Source organism: Zosterops lateralis, assembly GCF_965231275.1.
Source record: "Zosterops lateralis genome assembly, chromosome: 5".
NCBI lineage: Eukaryota > Metazoa > Chordata > Aves > Passeriformes > Zosteropidae > Zosterops > Zosterops lateralis.
The window spans coordinates 70,855,676-70,872,565 of NC_139766.1; the positions used below are offsets into that span (position 1 = coordinate 70,855,676).

A 16,890-nucleotide genomic window follows, 5' to 3' on the forward strand; every position below is an offset into this window, starting at 1 on the left:
AGTGATAACAGAAAAGATGGAGTAATGGAGGAGACAATGGTGCTGAGTGATTCTTTCTGCCATGGCTTTAAGAGGTAAAAAAAAAAAAAAAACAAAAAAAAAACCAAAAAAAAAAAACAACAACAACAACAACATTGCAGCAGAACACCTACCCTGGCTCGGGCATCAACCAGGGCCCCGTTCCTCAGGAGGCAGCGAACCACTTCCACCTGCCCGGCACGTGCTGCCATGTGCAATGCAGTTTCTCCACGCTGCAGGAAAGCAAAAGCATTTCAGTGTCCTAAACTTCCATGAAGAAAGATCTTTGCCAGTGTCAGCCCCACCCATGACAACTGGTGCTGAGACCCATCCTCCTCTCAGCTGAGAGTCAGGCTTCAGCCCCAGGGTGGGGGGTATGTGTCAGTGTACCTGGGAATGCCTGGGTTTGCCAGCTGGCCAATCCCAGACAAACACAGCCTCAACCACTGAGAGACAGAATGAAAATCCCAGCTTAGGAAAATTCTGTCAGGTAGACTTGCCCTGGTCACATATGTCCCTCAGCTTCGTACGTAACAGGGTATCAGCTTATGTGCCGCACAGGAGATCAGAGTACACTGAGCCTTTCTCTCTCTAGGGATTGCATGACACAGGAGCCTCAAGATGGAAGGGATTTTTCCAGATGGTCCCTTCCTGCACACTGTGTGGAGCTGGCAGCATTAAGAGGCCTTGCAACAGCTGAGCACAACTCAGCAGCACACCAAATGTGTAAAATCTATAGTCAGCAGTGTGGCTCTGTCTCTCCAGGCTGTGGAATCAATCTTGTTTCAAACCTCTTGTAGCTCACAGGATTGGAAGAATATGAAATTTTGGAAAGCTGACTGAAGTGATATGGAATTTCAGATCAGGAATATTCAAAGCATTTACTTTTTGTATAGGTTTTCAAAGAAACACTGAAAATGAGGATTCCTTGAGGACAGCATTTCTAGTTTAATTGGGCTCTGCCTTTTGAGTGCAGTGTCCCAAAGTGGACTGAAATGGTCCCTGTGCAGCTCACCAGCATCTGGTACATCAGGTCCTAGGACAGCTCCACAACCAGGAGCTCTATTCATCTGTTACATCATGAGAACACAGCAGGACCCACCATTTCTTTGTGTTAGTTGTTCATATTTCTTACATCAGAGGTGGAGAATATTCCATTGTAAGGCCTTTCTCCCCTCGACCACCAATTAAACTGCAACTGCCAAAATGAACATTCTAGTCAAGACATTTTACATCAGAATCAGGAATCGTGTCTTCTTGTCCTTGCCTAGATGTAGGGAATGAAGCAGCCTTAGCTTACCTGCTAATAGGGACTTCTAATTACAGCAAACTCTCTTCACTAGGAGTTGACTTAGCTTGTCATTTTTAAATTAATATTGTATTACCAGCTGTGATTAGTAGGTATGCAACAACAAAATCCCAAAGCCCTAGCTACAAATCTCAGTAATTCTATCTATATTTAAAGTTTATTACCTGGAGAATGAGCTGTTTAATATGTGAAAAACATTCTAAAGATCAAATTTCTGCAATGACCCTTTTGTGCTTGAATTAGCAAAGCAAATTAGATTTTGGAAACAATAATTCAACAGGAAACCTCAGCTTTCCAAGTGAAAGCCAAGACACCTGTACAGCAGAAATTGTAAAGTGTTAAACTTTGCACAGAAATGCCTGGTAACACAATATTTTAACTGCTTCCACAAGAATTTTGTGTTGGGTTTTTATTATTAATAGAGCTCTTATATAAAGACTGCTTCCAAAACAAAGTAAGAAATGTCTGTTTAAATGATTCACATAAACAATTCGCTTTGTTAACAATTTCACTGGGTTCCAGCTAAGATTTTTCTAGCTGAGAAAAACTGATGAGCCCGTTGTACCAGGATTACTAAATTTTTGTTGTTTTTGTTGTTGGGAACACTTATCTATAACATGTACTGAAAAAAAAGCTGCTTTCCAAAGTACAGGTAGTCTCAAGTTGAATATTTGTTTATACTGACAAATTCAAACAGTAAAATATCTTATGAAATACATCTCAGAAAATTATAATGTTGTTTTTGTTGTTATTTTTTTGGTAACTAGGCTGTTGGTATACAAACACTGATTTCTATGGTAAGTCAGATTCTGCATTTTGTGTTACATCCCAAAGGTCACATTTTCCAGATTTAATCACCAGTTCCTGGAATTTCCTATCTAAAAGGAACATCTTGAGTTTCCCAGTTTTGTTTTTTCAATTGTTGGGGTTTAAGCATTTTATACTCTTTTGCTGACAGGAATGACACAATTTCATGGCAGCCAGTGAAGTTATGCAGGCAGAAATCAGAGCCATTTGGACTTGAATTTCATCCTTCAGAATAGAAGCACAGATTTGGTGGGAATTGTCTTATAATCCATTTTGGATGTTTTTGGTGAGCTTTGTCTGTTTGTAAGGAAAACTTTACCTACTTGAGCATTGTTGTAGAACACATGAAACCAGAGATGGTTCATGACACACGCAGCCATCCCTTTCCCCTCTCCACTAAAAGTGCTGCAATAATTTGCCCTAAAATGCACAAAGTATCATTAAAATGTGACCTTGGGTTGAGCTACACGGTAACCAGAGACTTTCAGTGGGTCCTGAGCAGAGGGTTCTAGTGAAAGCCATACTCACAATGTTAGTGACATCGGGAGAGGCTCCGTTCTGCAGCAGAAGGAGGACTATGTTCAAGTGGCCCATAAATGCAGCCACGTGTATTGGTGTGAGGCCCGACTGCGAAACAAAGCAAGAGCAGTTTTACTCCTCTGCACGGCTGGAGGGGTGGGCTGCTTCGTTTAAATAAAACAGATGGGAAAGTGAGGCATCACAGGAGAGACAGAAAGAAGGAAGAGAAAAAGGAGAGAGAGAGAGAAGGAATGTTTCTGCAGGACATGAAACATTTTGCTACCTCTGTTATAGCCTGGATTGAGGCCCCATATTTCACCAGGAGTTCCATGACTTTGATGCGATTTTTCTTGCAGGCAATGTGCAGTGGAGTAAAACCATTCTGTGCAAAAGACAGCGATGTTAGTTAGAAACATGCAGCTACACTTCCCACACAGCTCCGTGCTGGCACACTGGGAGCACAAGGGTTAGACTACCACAAGCAACTGTTCTCTAAGCACAACAGGTCATAAATTACAGGCATCTCCCACTATCTAAGTCACAACAAAGCAGTGCTGCTGCTTTCTTCCCAGGCAGCTTTCTTCCCACTTCCACACTCCACACACAGATAAGCCCATCCTGACTGCTGACTCTGTGTGTGTGTGTGTGTGTGTGTGTGTGTGTGTGTGTGTGTGTGCTTCCTGAGGCTGCACACGTGTCTGTGAGGAGCTTCCCAAGACTGCCTAACACAAGGGAAATCTAATAAACTATGAACACTTAAGTACCAGTGCTTTATAAAAGCATTTCCTATATCTCTCTAGGTGAATCATGGAATCACAGAAGGTTTGGGTTGCAAAAGCCCATCTCATTCCACCTCCTACCACATGCAGGAACACCTTCCATTTTACTAACACCTAAGTGTTACCAAACACTTCCAGGTTACTCCAAGCCCTGTCCAACCTGGCCTTGGACACTTCCAGGGATGGGGCAGCCACAGCTTCTCTGGGCAACCTGTGCCAGGGCCTCCCCACCCTCACAGGGAAGAATTTCTCCCTAATATCTAACCTAGATCTACTCTCTTTCAGTTTGAAACCACTTAAACTGAGAAAGAGAGAGGAACCAAGTACCACTTCCAGATTCCACCTTAATATTTTTACTTGAAATCTCAGGATCTGTGTGTATTTATTTTTATATTTATACATCAACCTAAGGTGTAATATCCATGTTTGTGTGTGTGTTTTTAGGTACTTTAAATAAAGAACCACCCCTTCAGCCGTGGTGTCATGATAATCTGATGACAGTTAATGCAGCTTAAATGTGTGTCTGAAGCTGAACAAACACATTATTCACCACACGTGAACATTTTAGTCAAAAGCACAGGTAAAGTTTTGTAGATAATGTTGAATGTTTGCTACATTTTCTAATGAAGAGCATCAGTATTGCCAATCAATCAATCAGCAGTAACCAGGAACTAGCAGTGAAATCTTAGTTTATGGGAAGAGATAATCACGGGACAATTATTCTACAGGCTGCATCTGTTAAAGGAAATGTTAATTACTAGTTCATTTGAAGGTGCTTTAAAGTGTATACACATTGAAAAAGCTGAGAACTCACATAGTGCTTGTATCCCCAAAGCATTTTGCAAACATTAACCATTTTTTTTAAATGTAGCTGAAAATGAATTTTTTGTAATATTTATTCCATCACTGAACTCTGCTGAATATTATTACTGTTTCTCCAATTTCTAAAGAAAGAATCAAAACCATTTGATATTTTACCTCCCACACAATATCTCTCAATATATTTCATAGGGAGTTTTACTGTTTCAGAAGTTTCCATATTTTTCACTGAATTTCACCACCTCAGTTGATTTAATTTTGCTACTTCTATTTAAGAGAGAAACAGTTTGACGGGGGAGAGGAGAAGGCAGAAAAAAAATGTATCACTAACAGAAATTATGAGCTTCATTTAATATATTAAACACTATCAACAAGCCAAAGGCGACAAGTCCCTGATGAGAGAGAAAGAAAATGAGGGAGGGAGGGGAGAGGAGAGAAAACAAGTTTGGTAGGAAGGGAAACAGAGGGGCAGCAGCCCGAGGGTGTTCTCCTTTTGTTTCACAGGGAGGGAGGCATGGAGGGAGAGAAACAGAAGATATATTTCTGGTCATGGAAGGAAAGAAAGAAGATGTAGGGGGTATGTGTGGGTGACTGAGGAAAGTGCAGCTAGAGAGAATCTGAAAACTGGCAAGAAAACAAGCAAGGATAAAAACAATGTCAAAGAAGATTGACCAAATGAACATGACACTGAGAGAAACAAAGCAAGAAAAGTGTAAGGAAGAAAAAGAGGCTAGAGAGTTTTTGGTTATGGAAAGGCCAAATGAGAGGGCAGAAGAAAACGGTGTTAGCTCCAAGGAAGTAAAGGACAGGGGGAGACTAGACAGAAAACCACAGTGGATCCTGCTGTGGGCAGGAAGCTGGGGAAGACACCCAGCAGTGCTGTGCAGTGGGGGTTCTGTGGAGGCCCCCAGTGCAGCAGGCAATGGCAGAACTCTGGCCATGCAGGAGCATCTCAAGTGTTCACAGACTCTTTCTCTCCCTGACAGAGGGCAATATGTTGGTAGATGAACTCCCAGCCAGCTAGCAGTTCCTAGCAGAGAAAATTGTAATCTTGTCCGGTTGTGGATACATTAAGGGCTCAAAATGTTTCCAGAGTCAAATGTGATGTTTTTCTCCTTGTTAGGGGCAATGGTTTGATGAGTGAGTAAAAGGAATCACACCTGGTGTCCTGTAAGCATAAGAACTGTTCTTTGAAAGGAAAGAAAAATGGCATCTAACAGAGGAAAATGTCATAATTTGATAAATGTAGAAATAATAGCTTTTTAATATGTTTTCCCTCTGCCATTTAACTCACTAATTCAGTTGAAAGCCCAGAAGTTATTTGTGTGTTTTATCACCCACTACGGAAAACGGAACCATTAATTCAGTAAAACACCAATGCATACATCAACATCAGCCAGAACCAGCTCTGATTTTAGGGACTTTGCAGAGCTTCCAGAGCTGACACTACAGCCACTCACCACGAGGTGTGCTCCATGCCCAGGCCTAAGGAATACAAGGTACCAGCAGGTGTGTCAGCCCTGTGGCTACTGCACCTATTTAAGGCTGTGGAGCTGGCTGCCAGCTGTCCCTCAGCTTTCCCAATAAGGACCAGGAGGCAGCTGTGTGACATGCCCCAGGTGGGATGGGTTTACCAGGGCTCGGGCGTTGGGGTTGGCTCTCTTGTCCAGCAGCAGTTTGGTGACACGGTAGTGGCCACAGTGCGCGGCCACGTGCAGGGCAGTCAGGTAGTCCAGCGTCACATCGTCCACGGGAGCCTTGTGCTGCAGCAGGTGCTTCACACATTCCACGTGGTCCCCCTGGGCTGCCATGTGCAATGGGGAGAGGCCGTTCTGTGACAGAGGAGAACAGAACAGCAGCTTCTAGTAACCCCCCCTTCGACTGTGGCACATATAAGAGGGACATTTGTTGTTGTGAGGTGCTGCTCAGTGGGTTCTACTATTATACAAGTCTCTTCCTCTCATTAGTTTTACCAAAGAGATAGAATTTGTAGAAAATGCATTAATTTTAGATGTATGTTTTCCAGATGTAAGAAAGAACACACTGAAATAGTTTCCCAAGTCTGAAATAGTCCATAAAAACAAATAGGAGAAACAGTCCTTGTTATCATATATGAAGGATCAAAAAAAATATGTACCAGGAATCACCTCTCAGGAGTGACTGACTCAGTTTCACATCTGTGTGTGCTACAGTCTCAGGAAGCAACACAAGGGAAGTGCTGGCAGTAGCACTCCACATCATGTGTTTAGTCTGATACTAGAGAAAGAGGCAAACAAGTGTACACTTCTCATATATTTGGGAAGGATTATGTAAGAAAACCTTATTTTGGATCATTCTACCCATTATCACATCTCCTTTGGGACAACAGTTACATTCCTGTCTCCCTCCTTGTCGTCTTAGCGACACTGAAAGCTCTGTGGAAGGTTCCAGAGGTGTTCCATACTCTACCAGGGCACACACACACCTTGGTCCGTGCCAGCAGTGGGGCACCTCGCTCCAGGAGCAGCTCCACAACCTGGTCATGGCCACTTCGTGCCGCACAGTGCAGTGGGGTGAGTCCATCCTTAAAGCAAAAGGAGAGAAAACAAATGAGCACATCCCCAGCTGTTTGTCCTGGCACTCTGGGGAACAATCTGCCAGGAATCAGCCCCACACATGTGAAAAAGCTCCTTTTTTGACTCCTAACTGAAGCTGGCTCCACAGCATGAAGTTTCATCCCTGTTCTTCCTTGCACCGGTAAAGGACACTCTAAGGTGACTGTTTGAGAGAGGAAGCCCATTTGTGTGCTGAAATCTCTTCTCAAAGGATAATGTGAGGGTGCACATTATCCTCCTCCCCTCCCTCCCCTGTGCATGGCTTTGAGACTGCATTGCTTCTCCCTGGGTAATGTCTGCTGGGTTGAGGATGCTCCATAAATCAACCCATGTCCTTTGGATTGCTTTTGATGCAGGGATGAAACAAGTGATGTGCATACTAGAAAATTTGCTCTAGAATTTTCTTTTGCTTTTAAACAGGCATCAAGATAAAGAAGATGTTAAAACAAGAGAAAAAGAGAGAAACAAACAGAACCAAATATTTCACTTCTGAGACTGAGGGGTGAACACAGAGCTTACACTATTCTAAAATTGCTGTCAGACCACCAACTCCACAATAATTTTTGCAATTGCAGAACACCATCCTGTACCAAAAGACTTGCTCAGGGTACTATTAATGATCACAACACTGGTAGCAAAAGACGTGTTGATGAATTATTTGGATGGGAGAATGAATTCTAGGTAGCTTTTGCATAGTTTGGACTCCATGCAGAAAAATAGTATGAGGCTAGAAAACTGATTGTGAAAGAATATCAGTGCTGAATGACAGAAAAAAGGTAGCATGTAGGATATGAAAAGCCAAGTTTTCATCTCATTAGCCCTCAGTATTGTTCAAGCATGCACTCTGAGATGTCATCAACAATCACTCAACAGAGGTAGCTTTACAAAGGTGAAACAAGAGTAGTTTCTAATCTCAAGAAAAGTCTTCTGCCTTTAAAGACATGCTGATCATCTTGTGTGACATCGATGCTGTTATTCTAAGGAGCCCATTGAAGAACCCAGTAGCAGCTTGATTAAAAGGAGAATGTACTGGTCTGAATTTCTCAGAGGCTAAAAAAGTAGCAAAACTGCAAAAACATGGCACTAAGGATGAGCTGGTGACCCTGCTTCATACACAGATGGACTGTTTACCTTGCTGAGGTGTGGAGGGAACCTGCATCACTATATTTTAACATTAAAAGTAGCTCTAGACTACACAGTTCCATTGCCACTGCAATCTCATTTTGGCACACATTGCCCTGTAACACCCTACAAAAGACAGTTCCAAGAAGCAGGGCTTCTCTCATGCTCAGTTTCCAAAACACAGAGCCCTTTCAAGTGAGCAGTACCACAAAGCTCCACAGCTGCAAGGAGCTGAAATCTGCAGGGGGAATTTTTCTCCCTTACTTATCTACCTTTTCCAGAGGCTTTTGAGATACACTGATGGGGTTAGGTGTGTGTCTTGGTGGTCACTGTCTCAGATGCATCCCTAAATCCCACAGAAAATTTGCACTGAAATTCCACAGATGGAAGGTCAAACCCAAAACCAGAACTCTTGGCCTTCAGCACTGGCAGATGGGGTCAGCGTAAAGAATTAGGTGGAAGTGCTTCACTTGTTTTTCATGCACTGAAACTTCAGAGTCCTCTAAACCAACTGAGGTATATTATCATCTCATTACCAGAGTGATTCCTACAGATAACTCCCACTGGCATTAAAAAGGTAAGAATATATCCCAAAAGCATTTCTAGGGAAGGTATTTATTTGGTATTTCTTTCCAGTTTCTGGCCTCTTGTGCTCTACATTTTTAATCAATGTGGGAGGTTCACTTTCCCTATCTGCGTGGCAGCTTTGATGTTATTCTATTTAATAAAACAGAAAAAAAAAAAAAAAAAAAAAAAAAAAAAAAAAAAAAAAAAAAAAAAAAAAAAAGAAAGAAAATTGTGCGAGTCCTTGAACAAAAGCAGGACAAATCCCAAGTGGGAGAAAAAGAAGAAAAATATAGGCTAAGAAGTACCTCAACTCCACAAGAATGTCTGGCTAAAAAAAACCAAAAACACATAAATAATTTAAAAACATGATTTCTTCTTTGTTTTTATCTACAATTCCTTTTAAGAGCAGAGATAGAAATTTGCTGCCTATCTTATTCTACCCTGCCATAGCTGTTTTGAGGACTTCCCACAGAACCCTCTTCCCTTTCCTCTTTCTTCTCTGAGGAAAACAGCATATATATTTTAAAATCATTGTATATTTAATACTTTAAATTCTTTGCTCATATCTTTTATTCAAAGATGAGGGAAATTGCAAAGAGAGAGCTGTTGTAGAGAAGAATTAGTACAGAAAACAGTACAGATAAGCTTACATGAAGAGACACACTGGTGTACCAAACTAATCCTTTTTTGCACCATTATCTATTTGCTATGAGCCTCATTGCTCTCAAATCAACTTCAGGAATTGGTCTAAGTACTTGGTCAAATTCCTTTGCTAATTGAAGAACATACAGTGACCAATACATCAGACACATCATCTAACAGGACATTCAATTCTGGGTCAGAGAGACTTTGAACCACAGATAATGGATTTCCTATAAACACAAAGGCTACCATGCCAGGAGGCCAGAAATTCAGCAATTTTTTGTTCAAGGAAGTTCAACAATTATCTCCTCGCCCTGGATTGTGTGGAATGAAGAGTTAAATGTTTCTGTCTCCCCAGTGATGTCCCACACCTGGTGTTCTGCTGTTCCCACACGTGGTTCTCTCCTAACTCACACTCTGTGATGCAACCGACAGCTGGGTCACCCTTAGAAATGACAATGCAATTCCCTCTGTGTGTATGGAAGACAGGAAGTTCCATTATTATGGAACTATTATAAATTCCTAATTATCTCTTCAATGGTTCTCAAAATATAAGGAAAACTTGTGCTTTTTTTCCTTGAAATTCTATCACTGGTCATTTTTTAACCTGCAAAATTAATTCTGAATTCTGTGCAAGATTTCTAACAGTAGACCTTGGAAAGATTAATTATTTGGTCATTTCACAAATGCTTTCTTTCAGCTTAGCAGAGACACTGAGACAAAAAGAAGCTGTGCTTATGAGGGATTTTTAATGGGGAATGATGTGGGCAGCACATTCACAGGACACTTGCTCACATTCAGTGCTCAGTCAACCAGAAACTGATGACAGACATGAACAGCAAAGGCCAAATTATCAATGAATTATTCTAAACTGCAGTTGCATGTTCTCATTTTCATTGAGGTGAAGGAAAATTTTAGCATTTCATATGTCAAACATGCAAAATTGTCTAAATTTTCTTGACAAGTAAAGGGCTTTTAATTTGTTCATTTTTCATTACGACTAAACCTCATCTCTTTAAAAATGAACGAGGCGAGTCTCCCTCTTGCTCCAATCCCTTGGCATAATTAAACATGCTGTAAAGTATTCCTCAAGGTCTGCCAATCAGCACAAATTTGAAAAATACACAAAAAAAATGTACCATGTGCTTGCTTGAGTATTAAGATAGGAACATAACTCCAGATAACAGTCATTTTCTAAATAACTTGCTTAGGCAATTCATACAACACCCCTTCCCACTCCCTTGTAAACATTATATGAAGCCACTGAATTTTTAATAGGAAATATCTGCATTGTGATTAGATATTTATAATCTGACATGGCTTTAGGAACAGCAAAAGCTGGCAATGAATTATTACTGCTCTGTGCATGTAGGAAGATGAGGAGAAAATGTCACAGCAGCATTACTGCAGGAATAAACACTCCACAGAGCACAGTACCAAGGCAGGGCCAGGATCCTGCTACAATGGTTACCACTCCCATGTGGAAATGGCAGAGCCAGGCCTATTTTGTCAGGATGCAGATGTACCGAAGGAGATATTATTACTAATAAACCTCAGTAGGTTCCCAGAATCAGTGTTAAGGGGTGTCTGAAGCACATTCCCCACAAAAAAAAAAACCCAAACCAACCAAATCTGAGCTGAACCGCCCGGTTTCCTTCCTTTTGTTTTCCCACTGGTACTGTTCACCTCCATGAGTGACCTGCCTCTTCTCTCAGCTCCAGCTGAGCCTCCTCCTTTCCATGGCCCTTCTCTAATCCAAATGGTGCAGCAGACCTTCTCCCACCATTCCCACACCTATCCCTGCTCCAGCTCCAGCTGCCATGCTCCAGGCACACAGCGTGCTTGCTTTCTCACACAACGTGCTTTTCCTTCCAAGACTAGATGCTCTCTTTCATTCCATGGATTTGACTCAACTGTAAATATTCAGGATGAAAGCCTGCAAGAGGAGACTTAAGAAAAGTCCCAGAGCAAGAAAAATCTAATTTCAGTGTTGGCAAGATTGAATAAGGAAGGACACAAAATATGTGACAGCTTTCGTGGCTGAGACAGCTGAGAGTGTTCCTCCCCCTCTGAAGGGTGTTTGCTTACTCCCACAAAAAATGTTAATTCCAGTAAGGTGATAAAAGTCTGTGAATTAAACTGTATTTTAAAAGCAAAAAAGCATGCAGAACCAAAAAACCTCATATTCTTGGGGGTTTTCTCCATAGTTTATAGAGAGAAATGATAAAAATAGAGATAAAAAAACCCCTGCATTCTGAAAGAATATTCCTAAAACTTATAATAGCCAGCAACATTTCCAAATTCTGAAGGTGTATACTGTTATGATTCCATTATATGAGGGCTTTTTAAAATAGAAATACATGCATTTTGGCCATGCTAAAATTGCTGTTAAATGCTGACACTCATTCTCCCTGTAAGAATCCTTAGTGTGTCCCAGGAAGGCTATAAATGCTTTCCTTCCCTCAAAGTGAGAACTGTTAAGTGCCACGATACCCTTGTTCACCTGACAGTGAATTAACCTTTTAATAAATCAAACTTTTCACCATCTTTCACAGAACAAATTTCTGCACAATTTTTCTGACCCCCCAACACTAACTAACCATCGGAATCTGCATGGGTCGGGATTTTGGCCAAATATTAAAATTTTAAACAAAATTATGCCATTGAAATTCTTGCTAATGTACAAGACTGTATAGGAAATATTGGTTTGAGTAAAATTTTGAATATGAAACATATTAGTATAGGAAATTTTACCCATTAATTAGTGAACAAAAGCCCAGGGAGGGCTTGTATGTAAATGGAAGTTGCAGAACATATACCAGATATTATATAATAATAATATGTTAAAATACTATTTTAATATTTTATTGTGATATAATAATTGTCTACTGTTAATGGTGATATTTTGTTATTATATAATATTGAAATACTATTTTTAATGGATAGTACTAATAAAAGTATCCTATTACTGTATTTGAGAATGCAGTTTCCATTTCTGCTTTGGATACAATATAAAAGAGAAATCAAATTTCACATTTCAAAAACTTAGTTAAGACTTGGTTGAGAAAAAAATGGGAGAACTTGCCAAAAAAATAAATAAAATATTATTTTAAAATACTTAATTGTGTCAAGAGATTTACCAGCATTTCTACACTTTTATGGCTTTGTGAGAAATGCCATAAAATTTCAGCAAACACATTCTGAAATGTATAGAAAATAAAAATACTAATTCCTGGAGAAAGCAGAGCTTTCCTTTGACATGCTGCATTAGCTATGGAACAGCAGGACACATGCATCATTTACTCCCTTTGAGGAACAGACATTTTAATTTATAATTTTAGACAACGCAGGGGCTCCTAAAGAATCATTCCAATGGAACATTTTCAAACAGAGAAAGCTTTCACAGAATAACCTTGCAAAACTGAAGTACTGAGGCTCATCTGCAACCCGCTAAAATAAGTTTTTGCATCTTAATTTATGCAGCGTCAGATGTCATACAACAAAGCAGGCTAAAAATAAACAGAATGAAGGCAGTGAGAACTGTTTAAACTGCAAAGCTTATTTTGCTGTGGTGTGGAGCACAAGAACTTGGCAGTGGAACACCCCAGTGTTTTAATTCTGCTGTTCTGCAGTGACTGTGACCTGCTGGAAGAAGGCAGATGTTCCTGGGAAGCTGAGGGAAGGCAGCAGGGTTGTTAGTACAAAGTGTGTTAGTACACACGGGGACAGAGCACACGCACCACACCCCTACCTCCTCCACACCTTAGGGACTCACAGCCAGACCAGGCACACCAGGTGAGTGGATAGAGCACAGGGAGAACAGGGACACACCAAGATAACAGAAACAGCTGACACAAAGACATGGACAGCACAACCAGAGCTCTGGAATCCTCCCCACCATGAGGCGCACACTGAATGCCACCCTGAGCCTTGGAACAGGGAAGAGGTGGAAGGTGGAGGTGACAAGAAGCTGGGGAGCCTATGCAAGCTAGGATACATGTGCCTTAGGATACTTGTATGGGTTTTCAGGGATATCTTTGCCCTGGCATGTTGAACTCATGTAGCAGCTGACACAGGGCAGGGAGCTGAGACAATGAGAAGACTCTAATATTGGTCTCTCCCACCTACATTGGGCAAATCCTGTTCTCTCAGGCACATTCACATCCTTCACGGGAGAGCAGGGATGGGAAAACACTTCAACCTCCTAAAATCCAAAACATCCCTCACAATCATCTGTGTCAACTTGTCTAGAACAATATCTAACTGCTGAACAGGAAATAGGTGAATTCAATACTGCCATTCCAAAGGTCAGATGAACTATTTCTGTATGGCATGCTTAGGGGCATGTGGAATATCCTGACTTAAGTATATTATTAGCATTTCATGCCTCTTTTCCATGAGATTTTAGGTGTTTATTGTGGAAAATGTGAGCAGAGGTGATTTGCTTGAGAAGCAGATTTTTCCATCAGCAGTAGTTTTGAAAAAATTAAAAAAATATAGTGAGATATCATTTCATAATCAGAAACCAAATCACAACCACATACAGAGTTGACAATAATCATGACTGCCTTCAGAGCATATGAAGCAACAAATGGTTGATGTAATTAATATCCAAGTAACTGCAGAGGTTGAATCAACCCCAAGGGTAGCTGACAGCAATATCTTCTACCTTCCTATCAGGTTAAACAAAAACTCTCACGTCCAGATCTAAACTTTGTGTTCTAAAACATTCTTGATCACTTGGACATGTAATTTTGCAGACCAGTTGCCGAAAAACAAGCAGGTCCTAAGAACGAGCTCTGTGCAGCTCAGTCTGAATAAATGACAATGTTTTTCCAGATGATTCTAAAATCCCATTTGAAATAATTAACCCTGCCTCTATAAAATGATGGGGTTTTTTGCCCTGAATGACTGTGAAATCACCCATAAAAAAAGGGCAGAGAGATGATGTGACATTTCAATAGGAGACCTGGGAGGAGGAAGCCAATGAGAGTCACCCAATTAACATCCCATGTTTTGTCTGGGGAAGAGACACGTGGCTGCTGGCACTGAGGAGGTTACTTGTCCCTGTATCAGCTCTCCAATAAAAATGGACTGAGCCCACTAGAGCTTCCACAGGGCATACTGTGACTGGCACAGACATTTAGGGGTCAGGGGACTGAAAGGCTAGGTGAGTCCAGACCTTCCTTTTCCTTCTGCTCTGCATCATCTTGTGTCATGTAAAGTTGGACCAACTAACAGGCTTATTCCCTAAAACCCACCAGTTTCATCAGCTTTTTCTTGTGTGATGTAGGCAGGTTGTACAGGACACTAAAGGAAATAGTATTTCTGTCTCCTACTAATACCAGCTGGTCTTTAGTCTGACACCATAGAAAACAGTCTACATTAAAAAAAAAAAAAAAAAAAAAAAAAAAAAACCATAAAAAAAATCCCCAAAAGCAAGCAAGGAAAGAATCCCAGTCCATTCCCCAGAAGGGACAATATCATATTCAGGGAATAGAAAGACTCACCCTGGTTTTGGCATCGATCTGCCCTCCGCGATCCAACAAGAGCTTCACCATGTTTGTGTTTCCCCTTTTGGAAGCCACATGCAGTGGGGTGATCCCATTCTACACCATGAAAAGAACAAACAATGAGCTGGATGGAGCTGAAGGTGAGCAATGGGGGTGAATTTGGGTTCAGATCACAAGAGATGAGACCATCACATCAGAGAGAATAAACGAGAATGTACTAGAGCATCAGAGCTAGGCACACACCATAGAAGCTAGAGTTAGTAATTCCTTCCTAAGCAAGATACTTTCTCCATTGTTTTGGGGTCCTGGAATAAAGGGAAGCAGCGCATCTGCCCACACAGCAAACATCGCAGCCCCAGGGCCAGACAAATACACAAACATGAATCAGAGTCCCAATAAGCCAATGGTCACAAAACACTGATGCATTTCAATCACTGCAACGTACACAGAGGACACAAATGCGTCACTCCTACACAAAGGAACCTTCTTGTGTAGTGCCAAGAGCATAAAGCAGTGGTAGGCTGTGTAGGCTGTGTAGGCTGAAAGTCCTTGAAAACGCTTTGGGTGAGGCAAGAGGTAATATTAGCAGCTACTCCAGATTGGAAACAGGACGGAATCAGTCTGGAAGGTAGAACCCTAAAGTAATTCAAAGTGCGTCTGGCAAAATCAAACAGCAAATTTGTGACCTGGGAGCTGGGTTGAGATTACCAGAGGTTTTCACTTCAAACTATATAACATGCAACAGCAAAGACACTGTACTATGTAACTCTGCAGTTGTTTACCATAAAAGAGTAGTCATGATTAATTAGTTATTTTATTGTTGAATTTGTATAACAGCAATATACTTTATTTTCTGGTTCTGAAATACAGTTATATGTGAAAGCATCAAATCAAAGTGGCATAGCAAATATTGAGTACCAGAAAGCCAATCAATCCTGCTTCTATTTCCAGAGTACATCTAACAAAGAGAAGAACGGAAGGGAGTTGACACATAATAAGAGCATTTCTGGAGCTGGCCAAAGAATCCCGCTTCCTCCAGCTGGGAATACTGGCTGTTACACAACTGCTAAAGCCTCCAGTGTATTGCACAGAGACAATCTTTCAGAATTACTGCAAAAAAGACAAGTCCCAACAAAACTTCAGCACTACTTTTCTCCTTCCTTCACTGAGCTCTTTCCTAAGAGTTACCCAGAGAAGCCCTCCCATTTCTGCAGGCCTCTAGAAGGAAGAGGATGAGGGGGTGTGTCCGTACCCGGGCGGTGAAGTCGACGGCAGCCCCGCGGTTGAGCAGCAGCGTGGCCACATTGACGTTGCCGTAGTGCGCGGCAATGTGCAAAGGGGTGAAGCCGCTCTGCAAAGGGAAACAGCCCTCGTCACGGAAACCTTCTCATACAACATCACCAAGTGAGCTAGAAACTGAGTTTAAATTCTGCCCAACTAATGCATCCTGCCAATTTTATCCACCTATAACAGAGCAAAGCCTTTCAGGCAGAGAGGCCAGTTTTCAGGTGGGAGATTATCAAAAGCACTTCATTCTTTCATTCCCCGACTCAGTCCCCTGTACCAGTGGCCAATAAAAGCAGTTTTCGTCACAAAAAATATTAATATATTAGCCATTCTTAAAGAAAATAAAGCAAGTTCCTTATTACTATTTGGAAGCAACATGGGTCTTTCAGGCTGCATCTATTTATTGGGTTGGAAGAATGACCACAAAAGTTGTTGGACTTATTTTAATTCTCTTAGAAATAGAAATATGGACAACATATTTCCTATGGGGTTTTTCTGGTTTGTTTTTGTTTTTCAAAAGCAGTAATTATTCAAAACATAATTAAAGAGTTTGTTTTACATGAGAAACTACTTAGTAGCACAGTAAAAGAATCATAATTATTTATATTTAGGTACAATTTGGATTGCAAAGAAGAGCTGAAGAAACTTTGCAATCTATAAATCAAAAACTCACGTTTACTTATTGTGTTTTGAATACTAGAAGGTGAAACCTGGTCGAGCTATGAGAGGTAGAATCGCTTGACAACAACATTCAAAAAGATTAAATTTTCAGAAACTAGGACAGAGAGCAAGCTTTTATTCTCATAAGTAATTCAAGTTGAAAGGATCTTGCTTTTGAGGTTTCCCTGAAGAGCTTTACACTGATTTGATTGGATCTTGCTGATAGTTACAGAAAGGGAGGAATACTTCTGGCT

At 41.0% G+C, this 16,890-nt stretch overlaps 1 protein-coding gene across 21 annotated transcripts in view; it reads right to left on the bottom strand.

Annotated features, from left to right (window-relative positions):
• ANK2 (ankyrin 2) overlaps nt 1-16,890 on the bottom strand; it is a gene marked incomplete at its 5' end in the record, with an annotated part of 231,179 nt that overhangs the window by 73,608 nt on the left and 140,681 nt on the right. For all 21 annotated transcript variants that reach the window (XM_083862155.1, XM_083862139.1, XM_083862137.1 and 18 more), the window contains 7 exons: nt 153-251; nt 2,663-2,761; nt 2,937-3,035; nt 5,886-6,083; nt 6,716-6,814; nt 14,687-14,785; nt 15,942-16,040. In XM_083862155.1, the coding sequence (XP_083718281.1) occupies nt 153-251; nt 2,663-2,761; nt 2,937-3,035; nt 5,886-6,083; nt 6,716-6,814; nt 14,687-14,785; nt 15,942-16,040 (792 nt within the window). The remainder of the gene's footprint in view (nt 1-152; nt 252-2,662; nt 2,762-2,936; nt 3,036-5,885; nt 6,084-6,715; nt 6,815-14,686; nt 14,786-15,941; nt 16,041-16,890) is intronic.